The sequence below is a fragment of the Haliotis rubra genome, unplaced genomic scaffold, assembly GCF_003918875.1.
Source record: "Haliotis rubra isolate DU_JTF1 unplaced genomic scaffold, ASM391887v1 Scf623, whole genome shotgun sequence".
NCBI classification, from domain to species: Eukaryota; Metazoa; Mollusca; class Gastropoda; order Lepetellida; family Haliotidae; genus Haliotis; species Haliotis rubra.
Window position 1 is genome coordinate 443,616 of NW_025767328.1, and position 26,240 is coordinate 469,855.

General features: G+C 40.3%; 2 protein-coding genes across 2 annotated transcripts in view; one reads left to right on the forward strand and one right to left on the reverse strand.

Annotated features, from left to right (window-relative positions):
• Positions 1-6,647, reverse strand: part of LOC124256294 (protection of telomeres protein 1-like) — a 40,379-nt gene extending 33,732 nt beyond the window's left edge. Inside the window, exons 1-3 of the mRNA XM_046690270.1 lie at positions 6,307-6,647; positions 3,634-3,682; positions 385-493 (exon numbers count right to left, since the gene is read on the reverse strand). Of these exons, the coding sequence (XP_046546226.1) occupies positions 385-493; positions 3,634-3,666 (142 nt within the window). The 5' untranslated portion in view covers positions 3,667-3,682; positions 6,307-6,647. The remainder of the gene's footprint in view (positions 1-384; positions 494-3,633; positions 3,683-6,306) is intronic.
• Positions 6,648-9,483: 2,836 nt separating this feature from the next.
• On the forward strand, positions 9,484-22,769 carry LOC124256302 (methionine aminopeptidase 2-like). The gene is made up of 12 exons (XM_046690279.1): positions 9,484-9,656; positions 11,932-12,039; positions 13,031-13,081; positions 13,702-13,807; positions 14,461-14,566; positions 14,934-14,989; positions 15,822-16,003; positions 17,310-17,404; positions 19,121-19,217; positions 20,149-20,252; positions 20,474-20,589; positions 21,968-22,769. Exons 1-12 carry the CDS (start codon positions 9,506-9,508, stop codon positions 22,218-22,220), a joined length of 1,425 nt encoding a protein of 474 aa, XP_046546235.1. The 5' UTR covers positions 9,484-9,505; the 3' UTR covers positions 22,221-22,769.
• The last annotated feature ends 3,471 nt before the right edge of the window (positions 22,770-26,240 follow it).

The window sequence follows — 26,240 nt, forward strand, 5'->3', positions numbered from 1 at the left end:
CTACCTGTGTTGTACTCACCTGTTCCACGTGTTTGTTTGGGTGGCTTGAGGAACTTGACCACACCAAACACATCTACCTGTGTTGTACTCACCTGTTCCACGTGTTTGTTTGGGTGGCTTGAGGAACTTGACCACACCAAACACATCTACCTGTGTTGTACTCACCTGTTCCACGTGTTTGTTTGGGTGGCTTGAGGAACTTGACCACACCAAACACATCTACCTGTGTTGTACTGACCTTTTCCACGTGTTTGTTTGGGTGGCTTGAGGAACTTGACCACACCAAACACATCTACCTGTGTTGTACTCACCTGTTCCACGTGTTTGTTTGGGTGGCTTGAGGAACTTGACCACACCAAACACATCTACCTGTGTTGTACTCACCTGTTCCACGTGTTTGTTTGGGTGGCTTGAGGAACTTGACCACACCAAACACATCCACCACAGTGTTGGTCTGCACATCTCCCAGTGTTGTGTAGAGGTACTTCCTCAACTTCCAAACGAAAATGAAGAAATCCTATTATTACCCAGGATGTACAGATTCCGTTTCCAGAATCACATCTCATCATGTGACAGTAATAGGGTTGTCGTCATAACCCTAACATTACAATCTCAATACTAGGTGAGGTAAAATTTGGTTTAACGTCGTGCTTGAGAATATTTCACTCATATGACGACGTGCATGCGTGTGTATGTGTATGTGCGGCTGCTTGTACTAGCCCAGACTGAAGCTGCTTTTATAGTGCTAGCCCACTGAGATACCATGCCGCAGTGAAGAATGAATACCCCACTCAGACACATTATACTGACTCCGAGCTGACCAGTCCTTGTTGTACCCATTAATGCTGAGCACCAGACAGGGATCGAACCCGCGACCGTCCGCTCTCTGGGCGGACTCTCTAACCACTACACCACGGAGGCGGTCATCTCAATACTAGATTCAACAAGAAGACAAAGTCATCAATATCTCCCGCAATGGCAAAATACTCTTCATGATTATATCTACGAGTTATGATTATGTCAAATATTTAGGTGTGTATATAGAAAAGTGGAAGGAGAGTATTGAAAGGTTATTAAAGTTCTGCTCCAGAAAGGAGCACTATCACCAATTTCAGTCTAAGTCAAACTTGTCGCAATGGAAATGCCAAACATATTTTATTCAGAAATCCAAAAACTACCAAAAGGCACCAGTACACCACCAGATCTATGTATGTGCCAAGTTTGGTGAAAAAACATTGAACGGTTTTTGAGTTCTGCTCTGGTAAAGAGCACTACCACTAATTTCAGTTTTAGTCAAACTTGTTGCCATGGAAATGCCAAAAATATTTTATTCAGAATTCCAAAACTACCAAAAGGCACCAGTACACAACCAGACGAATCAATGTGCCAAGTTTGGTGAAGAAATAGTGAACGGTTTTAGAGTTCTGCTCCGGTAAAGAGCACAGCCACTAATTTCAGTCTAAGTCGAACTTGTTGCCATGGAAACACCAAAAATATTTTATTCAGAATTCCAAAACTACCAAAAGGCACCAGTTCACCACCAGATCCATGTATGTGCCAAGTTTGGTGAAGAAACATTGAACGGTTTTAGAGTTCTGCTCCGGTAATGAGCACAGCCACTAATTTCAGTCTAAGTCAAACTTGTTACCATGGAAACACCAAAAATATTTTATTCAGAATTCCAAAACTACCAAAAGGCACCAGTTCACCACCAGATCCATTTATGTGCCAAGTTTGGTGAAGAAATATTGAACGCTTTTAGAGTTCTGCTCCGGAAAAGACAAATGTGCACGGACGGACGGATGGACGCACACACGCACGGACGGAGTCCATTTTAATACCCCCCGCAAAACGCAGTGCGGGGGATAAATACAGCAGCAGTAATCCTCAAGAAAGTCAGGGCTTTTCATTTTGACCTCTATCATTACAGTATTGGCTCTGTATTTCACATATACATGTACCAGCTCGTCAGCATACCTGCATGCAGTGTGAGGAATAGTTCCCAGATTTTGCTAGCCAATCGGGCTAGTTATGCCTGAAAGTTACTATCCCACAGGGGCGGTGGGGTAGTCTAGTGGTTAAAGCGTTGGCTCGTCACGCTGAAGACCCGGGTTCGAATCCCCACATGGATACAACGTGTGAAGCCCATTTCTGGTGTCTCCCACCATGATGTTGCTGGAATATTGCTAAAAGCGGCGTAAAACCAAACTCAGTCAGTCAGTCAGTACTAGCGGCTAAGCCCACAAAATAATTCACTAGCCCGAAAATTGAATGCAGACACTATTATGAGCAAAAGATAACAAAAAGATAAAATACCATCAAAAACAAATAAGAAAACACATGTCTGAATTTCTGAAATATTTGTTCATGCTCAGATAACTTGAACAAGTCATCATTAAGCTGCTAATATGATGAATCAGGTCATGTAATCTTACATGATTTAAAAGTGTATCATAACTTAACATTAAGAGAGAGTAATATATTTACAAAATGACCCCATGAAAACTTACTAGCCAGTCGGGACTGTGGAGATTTACTGGCTGGACTGGAATTTTACTAGCCACGGGCTATCGGGCCAGTGGCTATTTCGCACACTGCATGCATGTAACCTCAGCAAATATGGTATAGCCCAAGGTTTGCATTATTTCTTTCAGTCTTGTAAATATGTATTTTTAAGAGTAAATGATTATCCTAAACTTATCCTGACTCATACTAAAAGGGTCCGCTGCACAAACACAAGTGGAGGGGTGTGTTCGGGTGAGATGTTTTTACTGTTCTTGGGGAACATAACATAGAATGTTTCCACTATATTTTTGGTAAAGGGAGAGAGAAGCAATAAGTATGAGTAAGGATAAGGAAAAATATGGTACGCTTGACTAATGAAGGCATATGTGTAAGAATCATAACATACGGGAAAATTTAGAGGTGGGAGATCTGGCTTGTAAACAAAAGCACGAAATGCTGTACAGGTTAAAACACTGAGTATGTATTTGACAATGTGACCTACCAAGGTTCATCAACAGGAAAGTCTCGTATTCAATCTCACTTACCAGGAACGGCTATGTAAGGGAGGCAACTGTGCACGTCACTCAGCTGTGCACTGACGTGATGGAGAACTTATCATACAGGCTGCATCAAACTGTATTTACACGTTCCCCAGCACTTCATTTTGTCTGTTTCTAAGGGATATATATACTGTACTCTTTTCCCCTAATACATAACCAAATGTGAGTTAATTTGTTTAGAGAATGAGTCATTGACATGGAAACATATGTGATGATGGTGACAACATGGACAGGCTGTACTGCTGTTTCCAATAAATCACATCTGCAGTATAGACAAGAAAATATAGACGGGCATGTACTTATTTGGCCAAAGAAGAGGAACTTATAAAGATTACTCACAGATGTGTCTAAAAGTTTGTCAGGGGACAATTTTTTTTAAGTCTACATATTCTCTACAGGGTAGTGCTTTATATTTTGAATACAGTACCTTTCTAAGCGACTGCACCAGCTGACACTGACGTTTCGGTAAATATCTTTACACAGCTAATGAAGGACAAACCTAATTTCTAAGTATATCTACATTTTCTATACTGGGGAATCAGTCAGAGAAAATGTCACAAGTCATTACCTTTGCCTTGGTGTCAGTGCTGGTAGTGGTCATCGCTGACACTCATACCCTGGAATGTAGATGAATAACAAGTTTATGGACACACTATACAATATTCCAGTTATCACCATGGGACCAGGAGTTTAACACAATACCTATGTGAGGAATCAAAACCAAGTCAATACTGTGATGAGCAAATGCTTCAACCAATAGGCTTACACAGTGTGTGGAATGTACACAGAGATGTGTGCACTCGTACCAACACTGTGTATAATGACCTGGACACTTCACCTTGTGAGAATTATGCCAGCTACATTCCTGATGTCTTAAAGTCAGCAACAGACCACCAAAGGTTTAATAGAGCATACAAACTTCCATACCATTACACAATCAGCATGTCACTGAATGCGACCATTCAACTCTCATTTCAGTGGTAACCATGGTAACATAGGAACCTATTCTGATGTCGGATTATCATAGGATCAATTTGTGTGAGGTACCTATTCGCGGCACACATTTCATAGCTGTAGGACATGGCAGCTGTGCCAACTTACACTTGTTAGAGGGATAGACAAAGTATATGTCATCTAGACCAACAGTTGTCAGACTTCCATTGTTTCAGAAGCCACGGTGGCTGAGTGGATAAGTCGCTGACTTTGTGTGCTGGTTAAAGTATAGGAGATACGATAGCCGCAGCGCTATGATCGCTTTGTGAAACGCGGAATGCTGCCTCACTCTGAGATAGTGGTTTCGAATCTGGATAATACTTGAATCAGTACTTTAACTGAGAAAGTATAATCCCAAATATAAACAAGAGTCATCAGAAGATGACATATCCCCCCGGCCCCCAAAGTCCAAATCGTTTCCATGGAAATCATGAAAAATATAAATGACAAAAATGTGTAAATAGCAAAAGGCACCACTTCAAGATCTGACTCATAAATCTGCCAAGTGCTGTTGAAAGATATTAAACGGTTTTCGAGTTGTGCTCCGGAAACGAAGCTCATCCCTCCATTTTGAGACTAAGTCCAAATCGTTTCCATGGAAACCAGGAAAAATAAAAATGGCAAAAATCTGTAAATTGCAAAAGGCACTACTTTTGGATCTGCCTCACATATATTCCAAGTTTTGCTGGCAGATATTAAGAAGTTTTTGAGTTGTGCTCCGGAAACAAAGCCCATTCCTCCCTTTTGAGACTAAGTCCAAAGCGTTTCCATGGAAACCAAGAAAATTAAAATGCCAAAAATTTGCAACTAGCAAAAGGCACCACTTTAGCTTATGTTTGATATATCTACCAAGTCTTGAAGAAAGATATAGAACGGTTTCCGAGTTGTGCTCCGGAAACGAAGGTCACCCTCATTTTTAGACTAAGTTCAAATTGTTTCCTTAAAAACCAAGATAAATAAAAATAACAAAAATCTGTAAATAGCAAAAGGCACCACTTTAGGTTCTGTTTGATATATCTACTAATTTTTGTTGAAAAATATTGAACGTTTTTTTAGTTATGCTCCAGAAACAAAATGATTACGAGCGGACGGACAGATGGACGAGTTGTCGACTAGATCCCCCTGCATTACATGCCGGGGGGATAATAATGTTATAGTTTCACCACTTTCTAAACATGAAATTGTGCATTCAGTTTACACATTTGATTTCAGAAAGTTGTTAGAGTAATGTTTAGTAGCTGAATCAGCAAGATATAGTCAATTGCATTGACTCACATCTCTGTACAAATTTATTTCATTCACACTTGTTACGGAATCGAACATGTCAGTTGATGGTCCACGGGTCAAGTACCTTGCAAATGTAGCAAAATGATATTATGCAAATTGGCGATTATCAATCACTGTTAGCGATAAACATTGCAGTCATACTATCGGCTCAGGTAAATGTGGCAGTTAAGGGTAGTCCTGTCTGATTTCTGTTAACTTGATCAGTAAATTATTAGGAAAGATTTCCGCCCCCGGAACCCCTGTATTTTTTCATTATCATTCTATGCCTAAGAATAGATTTTTCCCCATAAAAACCCTAACCAAAGACTTAATTCTGTGTGTCCGGTAAATCTGCGCAGTTGCAATTGCGTACTTCCGTAACGAAGGTAAAATCGTCTGCTACCACATTTACCCTTGAAATCAGGACATTTCTACAAGGGACTGGATTTTAATCACTAAAGGTAAGTAAATAACAGTAATTGACAGATAAATTGACTGTTTTATGAAAATCCGTATCTTCAGACTTTTAAACCTTTTTCTTCATTATTCATAATTGGATTTAATATGAAACACTCTTCCTTACGTTGATGAAGTGATTTTTGAAAATAATCTGGCCCTAATACGCTTCCAGACTTCGATCTCCAGCTGGATGTTATGCGCATCAGTTGCTGCGCAGAATTACCGGACAGCAAGCGATGTCGTCAGAACGCCGGGAGGTCAACCGTATGGCATAATGCAACGTTAGAATCTTATAGTCGAGATATGAGAGACGTTATATAGTTGCCGTGTTGCGATCGATGTGCTTAGGTGCGCGGAATAACCGGACGGCATTGTACGTCTTTGCCCTCACCCTAATAAATAGAATACATTTCAACCAGGCAACCAGGTGTAACGGATGGAACTCTTGCCAATTGTTATCCTATTTACACAACAGTGTAAGTTACGGCCTAAGTTACAATCACATTTCCTAGTCTAGACCTACACGAGTCACGAGATATGATCGGGAAATGGGCCCGTGGCGCTATGGTCTCGCTGTCTCCTCCCATGTCACTTCCTATTTACCAATACCGGCGCTCCCTGTCAGTGAGTCAGTGTTTAGGAAGTAATCGGTGGCGGGCTTGGCATTTATATCTGAAAATCCAAATATAATGCACAGGACTTCTTACATAAAGACATTCCAAAATGGGCTTCGCATTATGTCTCATAACAGGTCGAATTCATGTCAGCTGTTTTGACGTTTTGTAATATGGCGCTAAACTTTATACTCTCAAAACATGATGTTTTAGGATGATTGATGAAGTAACGAAATATTTTACATAGGCAATTAAGCATTAGATTAATATTTACAAACAATTGCTAACGTAAGTACCACGATTCCTATTTCTTCTTCATTCGCTTATATGTAGATAACATCGGTTGCTAAAGGTTGCATTGAGAGTTTTGTTGATAGGATAAGCAAAACAACTAGTTTTCAACACATCTTTATTACGAACGCGTTTAGACGAGCGGTGTTATTTCGTTCGTGTTAAATTCACCAATTCTATTTTAAAACAGTGACAAATAGTCTTAAATGCTTTGCTAAAACAAAATAACCGTTGTCTAATGTGTCACTTACAGAACAGTGATGGATACGTCAAAGTGAGAATTGTGATACACAGGCTGTTATAAAGATTTAACAGCTTGCTCTTCTGCCCGGTTAACTGTAAACGTCTCCAAGAACTTCAACATCCATCTCTTGTTACACTAATACCCTTGGTTGTTGTGACCAGACGCAAGAACAGTTAAACGAGTTTATGAATTACCTGTTTCAGCAAAAGTACTAGCAAAGGTTAAGATGGTTTTATTTTTTCTAATACTTGATTTGAATGTGTTTTCTTCCTTGTTACAGTTTTGAAAACTGTAGTAAAGGCAAACAAGGAAAGTGAGAGAATGAGGGATGGGTGTCAGGGTGTGGATCTGGCTGGATAAAGACCCGAGTCGTCGACATGACGAGCATTGCTTGTTGGATAATGTGAGAAGTGTGAATACAGGATCATCTGATCACAAAACGATGTCCGCCAAGTCGGTCCATCCACAGAATAGGGCATCCTTATAGTCTGTTCGTCCACAGAACAGGGCATCCTTATATAATCTGTTCGTCCACAGAATCAGGGCGTACTTAGACTATTCGTCCTCACAACAGGGCGTCCATAGGACTATCCGTCCATAAAAGAGTCCAGGGCGTCCACAGGACTAGCGTTCCGACCGCATAAAAGCGAGTCCGCCCCATGCGTTCTTAGTCTCTGGTCCTCAGTCCGTCTGTCCACAGGACAAAGCGTTCTTAGATTGACAGTTACAGGGCACTTAGACTATCCGACCACATAACAGGGCGTCCTTAGTCCGACCACAGAAAGCAATGCGTTCTTAGTCTGCTGGTCCTCAGAACAGGGCGTCCCTAGACTATCCGACCACAGAACAGGGCGTCCTTAGACTATCCGACCACAGAACAGGGCGTTCTTTTAGTCCGTCTGTCGACAGAACAATGCGTCCTTAGTCCGTCCACGGAACCTTCAGTCCCTGGTCGATCCTTCAGCACCATAATATCCAAGTTATGGGATGATTGGTCTCTTGAAATAAACTATGCATTAGATAATCGTTCGGCCAACATGAAAGTAATGTACAAGGGCCCCCCACTTGACGTTTAGGGATATTGTCCGGTTGTGAGGAGGGGTACATTCATCAGAAATATTATTTCCTAATAACTTTTATATAAAAACTGTAATATCAAAGTTGACAAAAACTATGCATTTATGGCATGCATTTCATTCTTTTAAATAAATTGGGTCGGTTTGACCAAACCTGGGGCATTTTGTAGCTGGGGCAATTTGACTGGTACCCGTGGGGAGCTGTAGGGGATCTAGTCAAATCAGCCGAAGGACAATAGGGCCGAGAAGTGCCAAGTCAAATGGGCCGATGGAAAAAGTTAAATGGGTCGTTGTGAAAGTCAAATGGGCCGTGAAAAAATGTCAAAAGGGCCTTATTCTTAGTCATATCGGCCGAACAAAAATATGTTTACAAATGTTTTGATTATTTATTGACATATATAGCATTAAAACATAATATCATAGAAATATCAATAACATCCTCAGCTATATGGACCTGGCGGACGTGAACAGGTCTTGTGTTGCAGACTTCTTCACCTATAACAACAAGGTTAATTGATCTAAGTAAGAATCAATTCGATTCGTTAACATTCGTCAAAGTAGTCTTCACGAGTCATCCCTGTGCCACAAACTCTGTGTGTCCATTACAGACATTGATCACACTCTAAGGCCTGCTGGTTCCTGAATTTCTTACAGTCTTGGAACACTGCACACTATACATATTAGTAATGACACTGAGTCAAGACACTTAAAAACATTTGTGTCACATGTTCAAATTCCATTTAAAATAACAACAACAAACTAAACACTATTTACACTTTTCTATTATGTAATTTATTAACTTTTTATTTTTCGGCCCTTTTTTTCGGCCTTTTTGACTTTTGATTTCGGTCCATTTGACTTTTGGCCTCGGCCCATTTGACTTTTTTGTCGGCCCATTTGACTATATATAGTACAACCCGAGCTGTAGTAGGTTCGTAGAGGTTCAATTGTTTATAGAATTTGTTTTTTCAGGGTGTTGCTAAAAAAAATGTTTCATTTCTATTTGTGTAGGTCCCGGTTAGAATATTGATCTTCAGTAACCCATGCTTGTCGTAAAAGGAGACTAACGGGATCGGGTGTTCACGCTCGCTGACTTGGTTGACACATGTCATCGGTTCCCATTTGAGCAGATCGATGCTCATGCTGTTGATCTCTGGATTGTCTGATCCAGACTCAATTATTTACAGACCGCCGCCATATAGCTGGAATATTGCTGAGTGCGGCGTAAACCTAAACTCACTCGAAATATTGGGTGACATATAAGATGCATGGCACAGTTACGTCATTACGTGTTAGCAGGGAGAATAGAAGACGCTGTAGATTATCCCTGGTGTTAATAACAATAGCGTTAATTGCCGTCACTAGTGTATCATATAAACGTCTTTGCACTGAATATATCAATCTGAATAACAAAAACTGTGTGTCATTCGCGAGAAGTCTACATGTTGCCATAATCAATGAAAGTTGTTTGTCAGAAACTAGTACATCAGAACAAGCATGGCCGACGTACAAGACGATCAAGCTGTGGAAGAAACAGCTTCGAAAGAAGATGTCCCCGTGAACGGCGTTGAAGATGATGCTGACAACGAAGGGGGGTCATCGGAACAAGTCAAGAAGAAGAAAAAGCGGAAGAAGAAGAAAAAGACAGGTGTGGCATTTCATTTCAGTCCTAACTGGGATGACTCTTAAAAATGTTTCTTTGGAGTGCTGTAACTCCACAGGTTTAGGCATATCACTTCACATTGCTTGTGTCTAAATATAGACGAATACTAGCAAATACATTTGGAGGATGTAAATGCTATATATGTATGAAAGAATATTTTCACCTATAAACTAACTGCTAAGATAGCTCAGCCACTGGGTCCGATCTTAACAGTCTGTGTAGTTAGTAAGATCAACTGTTCATTATTTAATTTTAAGCTGTTAGAACATGGCTCTTTTTTATGACATAACCAAACCGCTTTTGGAACTTATCATATTTCTAACTCTGATGTAGCAAGTATATCATATTTTAATGTATGAAAGACCTGCACCAGAGCAACATGTATACACTGAAAACATGCATTTAATATGCATTTTAAGTACAAAGTCCAAATTAGTTATATTTTGAAAGCATATACAGTCAGCTCTCGTTAATCCGACACTCATTAATCCGACAATCACGTTAATCCGACAAAAATTAGGGAACCATTTTAAACAGTGATAATTACTCTCGTTAATCCGACATTCTCGCATTCCGACTCCGACACACCAATCTAGCAACTGATTATTGTAAATACATTGTAAAAACATTCGTTAATCCGACAATCAACACAGCCGGTCGGATGATCCGACCGTATACAAACAATCACACGTGAGTGGTAATTAGCGTCTGCCTTACTGGCTGCTTGACACCGACGTCAGTGAACATCACACTTGTTAATTAGGAACACAGGATAATTAATTGAGACGATTTAATCAAGAAATAACAGTAGAGCGAGCTGTATAAAATGTTTACAACCGACATGAGTTTTCATCACAAGATGTACACCACCTGCTAAGCGACCCCTTGTAGAAGTTACGCCATTGATCAAGAAAGAAATCTCCTTTTGAAGAAAGACAAACCCCAGACAACACAACAAGAAGTCATCACTTTTGCTGAGCAGAAGTTTGATGTGAAGATTGGACGATCAACGTATCTGACCTCCTGAAGCAGTCTGCTTAGTGGTTGAGCGTCTCTACGACTGATTCCAATGCTTCAAGCTATCTGAGGCCAAAACATCGTTGAACACTTGGCAAATATTTCTGACACACCACTTAGACGTGTTTGATGTTAATGACCATCAAAGACTTTTTCAAGTTATAAATTATATATGTTATGATAAACGCCTGATTGTACATTAGACGTCCACATGTTATTATGGAATTAGTTGTATGGAAACTATAACATATTCAACATCCGGGTCATAATGGCAGCTGATATGCGGTAAAAACAAACGTGAGTTTTGTGCCAATGTGGTCATGAAATATATATGAAACTGTTCGCATACGTGATTATATATGTATGTTATGCCATCTATGAATGTTAATAAATGATAACAAGTATGTATTGTTAGTATTTTGTATTTCTGTGAATATATTTACGTACGATGAGAAAAACTAGATCTACCATTTCTGATATGCATGCAACAGTATGACGATCATGACATTTAGTAAACATTGATATTTTCACACAAATACATTAATCCGACATTTTCATTAATCCGACATTTCCGTTAATCCGACATATTTCTCTGCAACCACAAGTGTCGGATTAACGAGAGTTGACTGTATATTCATTACATTGTTAGGCCAAATAAAGAAAATGTTGTGGTTCCGATTACACTACTTTGAAATTTAGGGTAGGTAGGTAGGAATTCTTTTTTTACAATTTTTTAGTAGAAGTAAAGTATGAACAAATAACACATTTATTAATGTTTAATGGTGCTTATTGTAAGCTGATGTAATCTGATGTAATATAAAGAACTTGTGAGGCTGCCATTTGACTGGAATATTGTTGAGTGCAGATTGATGCAACTTTGGCTGAATGTGTTGTCAGGGAACAGAGACCACTTAATCCTTCCTTTACCATATTACAACCAGGGCTCGATTTAGTGCTTTGTTACTTGCACTGGTGCAACCAAGTGTTCCAAAGTGCAAACTAGTTATTAGTCGAACTTGCACCAGGTGCAAGTACATTTTTGAGTGGGTATACTTCTGAATAAAACATCTAAATAATTCAATGTCACATGTCTTTCATTACATATTGCAATAAAAGCAGAGCAACTGGAATTTGGTTGGTGCAACCAGGTTTTTATCTTAGGTTGCACCTGGTGCAAGTAGGATAACATCTTTTAAATCGAGCCCTGACAACACATGACACATAGCATCATTTACTGTTGTAGGAGGCGAAGGGGATGGAGCAGCTGATGGTGAAGATGGCGATGAGGTGAAAGAAGTAACAGAGAAGATTGAACAAGCAAACTTAGATGATGACCAAGAGGAAGGAGAAGGTAGAAAACACATTGACTTGAAACACCTGTAACCTGTCTAATTGACAGACACTTGATACAGGAGTATTTGTAATACTTCTAAAATATGCGTGTTTGCTTGAAATTCTAACTGTGAATATACAGTGGAATCTGTCTATTATGGACTGGCTTGGGACCGACTCATTCGTCGGATTATTAAGCAGTCCGGATTACTGAACTATTGTCCGTTACTATAGACACTGTCATGATGAGTTACTTCCCACTCTTCGTGACTCAGATTTTCGGTTGGAATGTCATTTGATGATTTATCTGTCATTTATAGGACATCAAACTGACACTCAGTTAATGTTATCTAAATAATGTGTGTTTATAGAATGAATTAACCAATGAGAACAGAAGTAACGGAGATGTTTATTCAACAGACTGTTATTTTAGTCAGCTACGTCCGGATTACAAAGCATTGTTCTCATAGCAAGTTGATTATCGGGATTGTTATTTTAGTCTGTAATCTGTAATTGAGAGAGTCAGGATTATAAAGCAAGCTTTAATTATAAATTAAGAACAATTTTGCCAGGATTATGGAGAAAACCTGTTTATGAAGAGTCCAGATTTGACAGATTCCACTGTATCCATATGCATGCAACCATTGTATTTGCCCGACACATTAAACCTCAGTATTTGTATATTTGTTCATGATTGCGTTGAGAATATATCATTTTCCAATAGAGGAGACAATATTCATTTTAAGTTTATTCATCATTATGTCCCTTAAAGAACAACCAATATTGTTACATTGTTTGATCATTATTGGGAAATGAATGACTGAATTATTTAGTTTAGTTTTAGGCGGCTTTTCGCAATATTCAAGCAATATCACGACAGGGGACACCAGGAATGTAATTCACACATTGTAGTCATGTGGGGAGTTAAACCTGGGTCTTGGGCGTGATGTGCGACTGCTTTAACCACTTGGCTACCCCACCACCCTGATTGGGAAATATCTGTGTTACAGGTGAAACAACTGCTGTTGGGAAGAAGAAGAAGAAAAAGAAGAAGAAGAAAGGCGAGATAATTAATGTCCACAAATACTATAAAGATAACCATTGCTTGTTTCCTATGTTTGAAAGTACTCTATCATGTTTGCAGGTTACTTTTTGCCTGAAATTTTGTTGATTTAATTTGAAATAAGTAGACGCATATTTTATTCAGCTTTATAGTTAATGGAAATAGTAGACATTGAGTACATAAGTCATTGTTACAAGTCTGTATAATAGTGATACTCTAGGAGTTGACAGATTATGCTGAGCATTTTGGAACTTGCTGTTTAGGGACCGTTCATAATTTATGGATACGAGGGGTGATGATGATTTTTATGGAGAAGCATGTACAATGTGAATGGAACCACCCACCCCCATTCCCAACTTTATGTATAAAGTAAGTGACACCCCACCCCCCTGCATGTCATGTTCAATGACTCCCCTTCCATAATTTTTTAAGGAAAATTGTTTTAATATTTTTATGTACAAAATTGCTGAAACCCCCCTATACTAGTACATGCATACAAAATTGATGACCACCACCCTTAAACACCCACCCCACCCCACCCCCAGAACAAAATTTTATGGCTTCTACAACATCCTGCTTACCAACAACGTTCACTGACTTACTCCTGTGTTGATGCAGGTCCGAAACAGCAGACAGTGCCCCCATCCATCCCTATCTGCGAGCTGTTTACAGAGGACAACTACCCGGAGGGACAGATCATGGAGTACCCCATCCTTCAGGACAAGTAGGTTGATCTGTGTCTGTGTGGGGGACGACACTGAGCTGTTTCTCACAGCTTGGAGCATAGAGATGCAAAGGCACCTATTGTTAAAATACTAGAAGGTACCCAAACGACTGTGTCTGTCATGGCCTGGGTTACTAGATTAGTGTAATTAGATGTATCAGTTAGTATTGATCATGATGTATCATGTTATAACTGTATATCAAGTACCAGTATCATGCAGTATCTATAGAGCTACTTTCAAACTGTTTAAGATAATGTAGATTCAGCTCAGTGCTTCAAAAGCTTCAGAGAAAGTATTAAAATATTATGAGATTTTGAGAAAATTGTAATTATAATTTTCATGTTTTATGCGTCCAATCTTCAGACTGACACTCGATGGTGATACCAACAGATGCTACAGACAGACAGACAATACTTTATTACCTTAAAAGGCATTCGTTTTGGTTCACAGAGCTTGACAAAATACAAATGAATAACAACGTAATATGACATTACTAAAAAGATATAAATATGTGCTTAGATAGAAATAAATGAATAATGAATAAATGAACTACGTCCAACTCACTCACTCACTCCTCCTCACTCACTCACTCACCATTCAAAGATATTCTATGTTCAACTCACTTCTCTCATTCCTTCTGTTTGTAATTTAGTCGTACAGCCAAGGATAGGTTCAGCAGTGAGGAGAAGAAAGCGTTGGACCAGGCTCATACATCCCTGTACCAGGAAGTCCGCCAGGCAGCGGAGGCTCACAGACAGGTGAGTCGTGTGGGATTGATGGCCAGGATTCAAACCATCTTTCAGGCTGTTAAGCTTCAAGTCCATTTCAGAAAAAGTTACCAGAAGAATATGTGTCCTATTATTTTTGAAGATGCTAGAGTGAAAGAGTGGTTTGGTTGTCAGTTTACTGAACTGGAATGTGTTACATAATCTTTTCCGAATAATTCTGTAGTATCACAGCATTGAATGCATTCCTAAGATTATCAGATTAATAACTGGTAAGAGGATACTTTGTGCTCTCTCATGTAATACTGAATTCTATGCTTTTGGTTTTACAGCACATTTTAGCACACACTTAGTTACGTCTTACACACAGCATGGTGGTATATGATGTTTTGGTTTTCAGACGAGGCAGTATATGAAAGACTTCATCAAGCCAGGGATGAAGATGTTTGATATCTGGTGAGTACAGTGTGGGCGGAAGCAGGGACCGCATCTTCAGACACCATTATTCCTGTTCACTGCTGTATCCTGTTTGGATTGATGTTTGTGGGTTTGAATCCTAGACAGGCCTGGTTCGTTAGCACCCGTCATGAGCTGGTTTAGTTCGCCATAGCAGCAAACCCTCAAGGGCTGATTGCTTCAGATTTTCTTCAAACATCTTTCAACTCCCATTAAAATACTGTTCAAATGGACATCAAGGTATTAAGGCAATTTGTATGCTGTTGTAGTAGTGCTACTAGATCAGCTTTTATGCTTACAAATTTATTAGCACTTCAGAACAGATAGAAATTGTAATACGGAAATGGGAATAAGTAGTTAAAATCATTATTGATATTCTGTGATTCACATTTACTGTCATAGACCAGATATAGACAGTGTCAGACCAAAGATCGTCAAAACCCGCACCAGTTATTTATGTCCTTTTTTTACTGTTGTCTTTTTCCGGGCACATCAGTGTTGGCGGTAACAATCAAGCCCAGACTTTGCAATTCCAGCTCATTCTTTTACTTTATATGAAGGTGTGTGTTGTTTAACGCCAGTCTTAACAGTATTCCACCTGTGTGATGGCAATCTCTCAACTTCATGAGCATGAGCAAAGATCGATGTAATTGGGATACAATGAGATGCAGCAACCAAATCATTGAGCCTGATGAACTGATCCTGTTCATCACCTCGTACAACAAGCATGGGTTGGGGAAGGCCAATTTTAACCCAGGTGTTTGCAGGCACTATTTGAAGGATGACTTGCCATCACATTCTTGGAATACATCATGACAGAATTCTGTTTCAGTGAGACCCTGGAAGGTATTGCCAGGAAGCTGATCAAGGAGAACGGTTTGGAGGCAGGGTTGGCATTCCCCACTGGGTGTTCCCTGAATCACTGCGCTGCCCACTACACACCCAATGCTGGGGACCAGACCGTCCTGCAGTACGATGATGTCTGCAAGATTGACTTCGGAACTCACATTAATGGTACATATTAGTTACTTGGGAGCATGGCTTTGCTTAATTGCCAAAATGCGTATGGACAAGATGGGTGGGAGATGTCTAGACGTGTCTGGTTGAATTGAATAAGATGGGTGGGACATGTTGTAGACAAGAGGCGTGTCTGGCGAGAGTTGAATAAGATGGGTGGGACATGTTGCAGACAAAGGCGTGTCTGGCGAGTTGAATAAGAGTTGAATAAATATGTCTGGCGAGTTGGGACAAGATGGAGTGGGACATTGTAGACAAAAAGGCGTGTCTGGCGAGATGGGTTGAATAAGATGGGTTGGACATGTTGTAGACAAGGTGTCTGGCCGAGTTGAATAAGATGGGTGGGACATGTTGTAGACAAGGGCGTGTCTGGCGAGTTGAATAAGATGGGTTGGACATGTTGTAGACAAAGGCGATGTCTGGCGAGTTGAATAAGATGGGTGGGACATGTTGTAGACAAAGGCGTGTCTGGCGAGTTGAATAAGATGGGTGGGACAGTTGAATAAGATGGGTGGGACATGTTGTAGACAAGGGCGATGTCTGGAAAGTTGAATAAGATGGGTGGGACATGTTGTAGACAAAGGAAGTGGTCTGGCCGAGTTGAATAAAGATGGGGTGGGACATGTTGTAGATGGGTGGGACATGTTGTAGACAAGGGGCGTGTCTGGCCGAGTTGAATAAGATGGGTGGGACATGTTGTAGACAAGGGGCGTGTCTGGCCGAGTTGAATAAGATGGGTGGGACATGTTGTAGACAAGGGGCGTGTCTGGCCGAGTTGAATAAGATGGGTGGGACATGTTGTAGACAAGGGGCGTGTCTGGCCGAGTTGAATAAGATGGGTGGGACATGTTGTAGACAGAAGTGTCTGGACCGAGTTGAATAAGATGGACATGTTGTAGACAGTTGAATAAGATGGGTGGGACATGTTGTAGACAAGGGGCGTGTCTGGCCGAGTTGAATGAGATAGGTTGTACGAGTTGTAGACAAGGGGCGTGTCTGGCGAGTTGAATAAGATGGGTGGGACATGTCGTAGACAAGGGGCGTGTCTGGCCGAGTTGAATGACATGGTATTACATCTGTATTTCGGGACATGGATTCTTTGTTGACAGTTCAGATTCAAATATTTGCCTTGAAAAAATGTCTAGGATGGCATGGTTTTCAATAATTAAGTTAGGGTGATACTGTTGTGCAGTATTTTGTTGGTGTCTGTGAAATGTAATTTCTGTTTTGACACATTTTTATCTTGAATATATATGACAACACGAAACTCTTCATTTCTTACCTTTCACTGTTGTTCCTGCAGGCCATCTGGTAGATTGTGCTTTCACGTTGACGTTTAACGACAAGTACGACAAACTGCTTCAGGCTGTGAAAGATGCAACAAATACGGGTATTAGGGTGAGTGATGAAGATGATGGTGTTCAAGCAGCTTACTGAGAGGGAATCTTGTAGAACACGGTTGCATACAGTTAGAGGGTGCGGGTGTCAGGGTAAATGGTGGAGTCAGGGTAAATGGAGGTGTCTGGGAGGGGTGTCAGTGTAAATGGGGGTGTCAGGGTAAATGGAGGTGTCAGGGTAAATGGAGTTTTTAGGGTAAATAAGGAGGTGTTGGGGTAAATTGAGGTGTCAGGAGGGGTGGGTGTCAGGGTAAATGGGGGTGTGGGTGTCAAGGTAAATGGAGGTGTCAGGGTAAATGGGGGTATCGGTGTGGGTGTCAGGGTAAATGGGGGTGTCAGGTAAATGGGGGTGTCGGTGTGGGTGTCAGGGTAAATGGTGTGTCAGGGTAAATGGAGGTGGCAGGATAAATAAGGATGTGTGAAGGAGGGGTGTGGGTGTCAGGGTAAATGGAGATGTCGGGGTGTTGGTGTCAGGGTAAATGGAGGTGTCAGGGTAAATGGGGGTGTTGGTGTGGGTGTCAGGGTAAATGGAGGTGTCAGGGTAAATGGGGTGTTGGTGTGGGTAACAGGGTAAATGGAGGTGTCAGGGTAAATGGGGGTGTTGGTGTCAGGGTAAATGGAGGTGGCAGGATAAATAAGGAGGTGGCAGGGTAAATGAGGTGTCAGTGTGGGTGTCGGGGTAAATGGAGGTCCCAGGGTAAATAAGGGTGTGTTAGGGAGGGGTGTTGGTTAGGGTGTCAGGGTAATTGGAGGTGTCAGGGTAGGTGTTGTCTGAGGGTTGATATGTCGGAGGGGAAGCTGTCAGAGAGTGGGGTTTTAGTGGGAGAAGACGACAAGGGTGGTGTTGTCATGATGTTTCTTTGTGAACAATGATGGGTTGTGTGTTCTTGTTCAGTTAACAATGCTCTTCTTCTGGCCATATATCGGGATTGGGTGGTCAGGCTCGTTGACTTGGTTGACACATGTCATCGGTTCCCAATTGCGCAGATCGATGTTCATGCTGTTCAGGGCTCGATTTAGTGCTTTGTTACTTGCACTGGTGCAACCCAATATTACAAAGTGCAGCCTAGATTTTTGAGTGGTTAAACTTCTGAATAAAACATCTAAATAACTCAATAGCATATTTCTTTCATTACAAATTGCGGGGCGGTGGGGTAGCTTAGTGGTTAAAGCGTTGGCTCTTCACGCCGAAGACCCAGGTTCGATTCCCCACATGGGCACAATGTGTTAAGCCCATTTCTGGTGTCCCCCGGCGTGATATTGCTGGAATATTGCTAAAAGTGGCGTAAAACGAAACTCAAATGGAGGTTTTTATCTTAGGTTGCACCTGGTGCAAGTAGGTTGACATCTCTTAAATCGAGGCCTGCTGTTAATCACTGGATTGTCTGGTCCAGATTCGATTATTTACAGACCGCAGCCATATAGCTGGAATATTGCTGAGTGAGGCGTAAAACTAAACTCACTCACTCACTCTGGCCATATATACTGTGGCCAGCTTGATTTCACCCTCTGGCACATTGACACAAGGGATGGTCCAGAACAGAATCACATTTAGTAATAAGCACTCACATGTCATGGTTTAGGGAACTGAGGTAATGAAATGGCTAGACTTGATTATGGGCAGGTAGCGGCCTAGACGGTGAAGACAGGAAATACATGTGCTGAAAAGTTGTGTAAAGGATATATTTGTCAATGATATTATTTGTTTTCATGCTAGGAATGTGGCATAGATGTACGTCTGTGTGATGTTGGCGATCGCATACAGGAAGTCATGGAGTCATATGAGGTGGAGCTTGATGGCAAGACATATCCAGGTACGTTGTTGTTGATTGCTACTCTGGTCGAGATATAGTTAAATTGGGTGATATCCAGTTAAACTGGTCAATATCCAGGTACATAGATCAATATCCAGTTACTTTGGATGATATCCAGGTACATTGATCAATATCCAGTTACTTTGGTCAATATCCAGGTACATTGATCAATATCCAGTTACAACTAGTTGATATTAAGGTACATTGATCGATATCCAGTTGCAACTAGTTGATATTAAGGTACATTGATCGATATCCAGTTACAACTAGTTGAATCAAGGTACATTGATCGATATCCAGTTACAACTAGTTGAATCAAGGTACATTGATCGATATCCAGTTACAACTAGTTGAATCAAGGTACATTGATCGATATCCAGTTACAACTAGTTGATATCAAGGTACATTGATCGATATCCAGTTACAACTAGTTGAATCAAGGTACATTGATCGATATCCAGTTACAACTAGTTGAATCAAGGTACATTGATCGATATCCAGTTACAACTAGTTGATATTAAGGTACATTGATCGATATCCAGTTACTAGTTGATATTAAGGTACATTGATCAATATCCAGTTACAACTAGTTGATATCAAGGTACATTGATCGATATCCAGTTACAACTAGTTGATATTAAGTTACATTGATCGATATCCAGTTGAATCAACTAGTTGATATTCCAGTTACAACTTGTAGATGATATTAAGGTACATTGATCGATATCCAGTTACAACTAGTTGATATTAAGGTACATTGATCGATATCCAGTTACAACTAGTTGAATCAAGGTACATTGATCGATATCCAGTTACAACCCCAGTGACATAGTATAAGAGTTAAACAAATTCTTTTTGATTCTGTTCTAAGTCAGAGAATAAACAGCTGACTGTCAGTGGTCAATGAAGGGACAATGTATGATTGTTTCAGTGAAGTCTATCCGGAATCTCAACGGTCACTCAGTGTCCCAGTACAGGATCCATGCGGGGAAGACTGTGCCGATCGTGAAGGGAGGGGACCCCACAAAGATGGAGGTATCTATGCCCCATGTTGTGTTTTATTGCATTATTGCATTGTGATTATTAAGAAAACTGTCACATTCTTTTTGTGTAACATTTCTGCAGCAATATTGTTAATATGGTCCATCATATTTGGACACAGTTTGTCCAACGTGACTGTTGCATTATTGGTGACTTTTCTGTGCCATATGACATGGTGTGATAGCTCATGTCTGAGTTCCATGATTGTTTTCCAGGAGGGGGAGTTCTACGCCATTGAGACATTTGGCAGCACAGGAAAAGGTGTGGTCCATGATGACATGGAGGTTTCACATTACATGAAGAACTTTGAAGTTGGACATATTCCACTCAGGTTAGAAACAGGGTTACATTGTCGTGGATGGGATTTCCAACTGTGGTTGGAGTGATGATGATGAGAGCTTAGTGATTAACCTGGGGCTGTAGCCATACAGCGACAACTATGATGTCTTTGATACCTAGGGTCGCCTAAAGATTAAAGAGTTCACTCATCACACTGAAGACCCAGGTTCGATTCCCATCATAATTACAACATGTGAAGCCCGTTCTTGGTGTCCCCTGCTGGGATATTGCTGGATTATTGCTAAAAGCGGCATAAAACCATACTCACTCAATCGCCTAGGTGAAGGTGATAACTGATTTGTTACCTGGTGTTTGCTAGAAATGGAACTGGATTGATGGAGTTATCTCCCCTAATGTCAGCTGTGTGATAGCATCTTCTTGAAGGATAGTGTGGATGCACCTGTAATATTGGATGGGAGACAGTAATTTTAGTCTTAGTTTCCAGCAAAAATCCAGCATACAAGAATAAGGTCTTGAAATGTAAGAAACTAGAGCTGTAGAGTTACATTTCAGTGATTCTGATATTTGTTACAATTTGTTGTGGAATATTGTGATAGCAGTGGTATGGTTGGTAGAAGTGATGATAGATATATCGTCAATACATAGAAAGATGCCAGTGGTATGGTTGGTAGAAATAATGATAGATATATCGTCAATACATATAAAGATGCCAGTGGCATCTTCAGTCCAAATGTTCAGTCCATATTGTAGTATAGTGGTATCGTGATGCATATCTCATGCCTCATGCATTACCCAGGAGCAGTCCCGAACATGGCTAGAGACGACTGATCCAGTCATCTGTCACTGTGAGGGATGGAACCGGGATCTATAGATCAGACTCTGTATCTTAACTGATTGCGTGTCCCTGATGGTCCAGACCACTTTCCAGGCAATGATTTTCATTGTCTGAGTTGATTATATACAAACCTGATTTAGCTAGATTAGTAGATTGTTACCTACAGTCAGTCTAAGGCTGGCTAAAATGATCGATAATCGGAAATATTGTCGATAGGAAACAAAATAATGATCATTGATGTGCATTAAGTTTTGTGATAGATAAAAAGTTTTAATTTTCTCGCACAATATACAAAGTTTGGACTTTATTCATGGTCTGCTTCTAAATTATATTCAGGACGCTGTTTTGTTAATAAGCCATGCAAAAACATGTCACCACTTACCAGTGATGTAAAATATTTTCATTTCTTTCAGACTATTTTTGCATTTTTGCTCAAAGTTACCACTTGTGATATTATTGATATTCGATCAATAGTTAGTTAACAATTATCAATCTCTATGATCTGTATCATTAGCCAGCCCCAGTTCAGTTCCAAACTCATTGACTGAGTGATTCAGTGTTTTTCTGCACACAGGTTGACAAAGTCCAAGCAGCTGCTGAATGTGATCAACCAGAACTTTGGAACATTAGCTTTCTGTCGCCGCTGGTTGGACCGTCTCAACCAGACCAAGTACTTGATGGGTCTGAAGAACTTGTGTGATGTGGGGATAATTGACCCCTACCCTCCACTCTGTGACATTAAGGGCTGTTACACAGCACAGTTTGAGCACACCATCATCCTCAGACCTACCTGTAAAGAAGTGGTAACAAGGGGAGACGACTACTGAGTGATTGGAACTCTCCACAGTGGAGGCAGCATGTTGTAGATGACCAGAACACATGGTCACCACAGTCGTCGACAAAGATGAACTTGAAGTATGCATCAACTGCCAGCTGGTTTCAGGTTTATTATAGCACAACGATGCTGCGAAGTTTCTCCGATAACGATCTTTAAATTGACGTATATGAACGAAGATTTCGGACACAGTTTCATTCTACAGTTTGTGTCACAATGTAAAGTATGCAACAGAGCCATAGAAGACTTCAATACTGCGAGCATCAGGGTATCTCTACCTTTGTTGTTTTCACAGGGGACTGACACTGTTTATGTGATTATTAATACAAAGGGTGACAGTTTTTGAAATTGATATCTTTCAAACGGATTAAGTCCATGCTGAGTAAGAACAGCCGTATGTTCATCACCAGAGATGATTTTCCTCATTGTTGATGTTACCATAGTTACTGCTGTACTGTTGCCATTGGTATTACATCATTCAGGCTTTGTCCCGAAAGTGTAGAGACTGTCGAACATTTTGGAAATATAACTGTCAATGATGTTTGAGTTTCTGGTTCTTACAGAATGCATCCAGAGAAGGGGAGATAATTTATGGATGAGACCGAATACCCTGAAATGCGAAGAATATTAACTGCTTCCAAAATACAAAATGGTGTATGTATATACGTGAACTCTTTACAGGTGGTGTAGTTTACGATTTGTAATCAGAAGGTACTAAGTTACATGTTTGTTGTCTCTCTTGGCACCCTTGATGAGTCACTGTGTCCTATCCCTATTCTATTATGATATTTGCCCTCCACTGAAATACTACCTTGGTTTTGTTTTTGAGGTAACTCTCAATTCATTAACTATACTAGAACAAGACATATGTTCAGAATACGCTGTTCTCTCATGATCCCAGCACATCCTGGTGTCACTTGTGTCTGTACCCGTGAAAATCTGGGTTAGAATTGGTCTTCAGCAACCTATGCTTGTCGGAAGAGTCCACTAATGGGATCGGGTGGTCAGGCTTGTTGACTTGGTTGACAAATGTCACCGTATCCAAATCATGTAGATCATCACTGGATTGTCCTGGTTAAGACTCGATTATTTACTGATCTCCATCATACAGCTGGAATATTGCTGAGTGCGGCGTTAAACAACAAACCAACTAGTATCTGTGTTTTGTGTAATTCTTCACTACGATATTCCAGCTATATGACGATGGTATGTAGATATTTGAAACTGGTCAAGATTGGATCATTTCTGACATCCCTGTGATTCACTTTGAATGCATTGTTTAGACAAGGCAGCGATGTTAGGTCAATGAAAAACTCATATTGTATCAGGGCACAAGAGAAATTGTAGCTGGGTGAGTGTAAGAGAGCTGTTAATGTCACTTCCAGGCAATATAAAGGTAGTGAATTGGTCCAGGTTACTGATTATAATAGAAAGGAGATAATGTACCTTTGATAGTCAAGGATGTTGTTCTGTTGTATTTTTAGGGGGGAAATATGAAATGTTCTGGGTGAAGAAAACCTATTGTATTTCTCAGTTCATTTTCAGGCAAGCCCAACAGGGGCAGATAACTCTAGAGGCATTAGTTCACATGGCTACATGTAAATATGTGACAGATTGTTCTTGAATAATATTATGTCATCCATTTTAGAGAACAAAACCTCTTCACACTGATATTCCTCAAATATGATGGAAATGGAAATATCTTTTTCATTCATATGTGATAGGATGGAATATGTTTATTGTATAGCATGTTAATGAAATAGAACGTACTGGTGAATTCAAGTTGTTGTTTGTTGCGAAATATTGTAGGAGTTAAAGATTTACACCTGAGAAAATGCTTTAATGGATGTACACTGCTCTGCAGTCCGGAGGCTGTACAGTGTGTGAATATTTAGTGGATGAGTTCGTTGTGATCTTCATTTGAATCTCTTTGTCAAGTTTCCTGTTGGTGTTGAACTCATATGATTCTTTTTCCATTATTCTCTTCAGATAATTAAAGTTTGTTAACATGTCAGAAATATTGGGATGTATATTTTGGACCATGGGCAACTTCAGTCTATTGACCGTTCATTAGTCACTCAAGGCCCACTCTCTGTGGGTCAGGGGCCGTGGGGTAGCCTAATGGTTAAAGTGTTTGCTTGTCACGCCAAGACACGAGTTCGATTCCCCACATGGGTACAATTTGTGAAGCCCTGCCATGATATTCCTGGAATATTACTAAAAGCGGTACCTGTGTATGGGTCAGGTACAGTATGGTACAGCCTCTGAGGCTCTTCCTGCTTTCGCTCTCTTCAATATGACACAAAACCATTCTCCTCAGTTGATTAATATGAATTGATGCATTTGGAATTTTCATTTAGACTTGCTACCGATGATGATGTTGGTGTAGGTGGCTTCTCCAGTTGTTATTGATCAAAAGTGGTAGCACAGTGTTTGCTCTCGTAGAGCAGCAGAATACTGTTGACAATCTGATAGCCTTTAGTTGAATTACCTCTAGGTTACCATCTGTTGAAAGTATTTTGTATGATTTGACTTTCCACGGTGTTTAATACTCACAGAATTGTACCAGGATACACAGTGTACAGGGCTCAGGATTGTGTCAGGATACACAATGTAGTTGGACACTTCATGTACCATGCTACGCAGTGTATCAGGGTACATGATACATCTGGATCCCTGATGTACCATGCTACGCAGTGTATCAGGGTACATGATACATCTGGATCCCTGGTGTACCATGCTACGCAATGTATCGGGATACATGATACATCTGGATCCCTGTGGATCCCTGTTTTACCATGCTACAGTGTATGGAGATACATGATACATCTGGATCCCTGATGTACCATGCTACGCAGTGTATCAGGGTACATGATACATCTGGATCCCTGGTGTACCATGCTACACAGTGTATCGGGGTACATGATACATCTGGATCCATGATGTACAAAGGTACACAACGTTGAAAACACTTGAGTAGTTGTTTGCGGAAAAGCAATTACAATTACATCTTACAATTCATTGTACGTTAACCCCTTCAGAATGGTATATTTGCAAGTATGGGGAATGTATTTAGCAGAGAATGTACTTTAGAATGCAATATTTAAGTCGTGAATACATACGCAAGAGCAGCTGACAACAAAATCATTGAGGATATGTTACCTTTCAGGTATCTCCATTTAGACTGCAACTATTAAGTCCTGGCTACCTGATCCACAAAGCAGTCAGAATGTTACGACCTATTGTAACTGTATAATTTGTCATAGACTTAGGAATGACATAGAGCTACGAACACTTTGTGGATCAGCCGGATATCTCATGCACATACAAATGATATTTTGCTATAAAACCAACACCAAACCAGTTGTTTTTGACAAAGCCCTCAGTCTAAGAATCTGGACATTTTGCAAATCAAAGTTGCTGTTTAAATGAATAAATGTCATTATATCAGTGTATGAATTAGCTGATCATCAGTACTGTAGATCATAGGTGTATTGTTGCAGTCTCTTTCTATAGTACAGTTGTTGCAGTAAGATACGCTCATCAGCAACCTTCACAAAATATGAGCATTATTATTGACAAAGGGGCCGTTGATGAATGTGATGTAGTTTTGTGACTACAATAACTCCAGTGGACTTACAGTAGTCATGAAACAGGGACCTAGAGTTGGTCTGCCTGTCAGCTGTGATAGTTGCTGGTCATGAAACCCTCTTCTAATGCGCACACCATTGTTGAGATTGACATGGAATGAAGACGGAATAAACTGTTAAATATATATACTCCTGAATGGCTTGTTTTTCACCAAGAAGGCACTTAGTGGCTCCCTGATGCAAATACCAGTGTATGAAATAAGGCCCGTCCGACCGCCCAAGACGGGCTAGATTTCTGACGGACGGTCTAAATTTACAGCTAGCCAGCCCAATGGTTTGGTAAAATTTTTAGATGTTCCATATATCTAAGTAAATTCACCATATTTGGTCTGGTTAAATCCATTTTGGGCTGGTAACATTTT

Bases quoted from the DNA above. Each gene is read 5' to 3' on its own strand.
- LOC124256302 (XM_046690279.1), top strand. From the start codon at position 9,506: ATGGCCGACGTACAAGACGATCAAGCTGTGGAAGAAACAGCTTCGAAA. The intron at 12,040-13,030 runs GTAGAAAACACA...TCTGTGTTACAG, and splicing joins TGACCAAGAGGAAGGAGAAG to GTGAAACAACTGCTGTTGGG. The intron at 13,808-14,460 runs GTAGGTTGATCT...TTTGTAATTTAG, and splicing joins TACCCCATCCTTCAGGACAA to TCGTACAGCCAAGGATAGGT.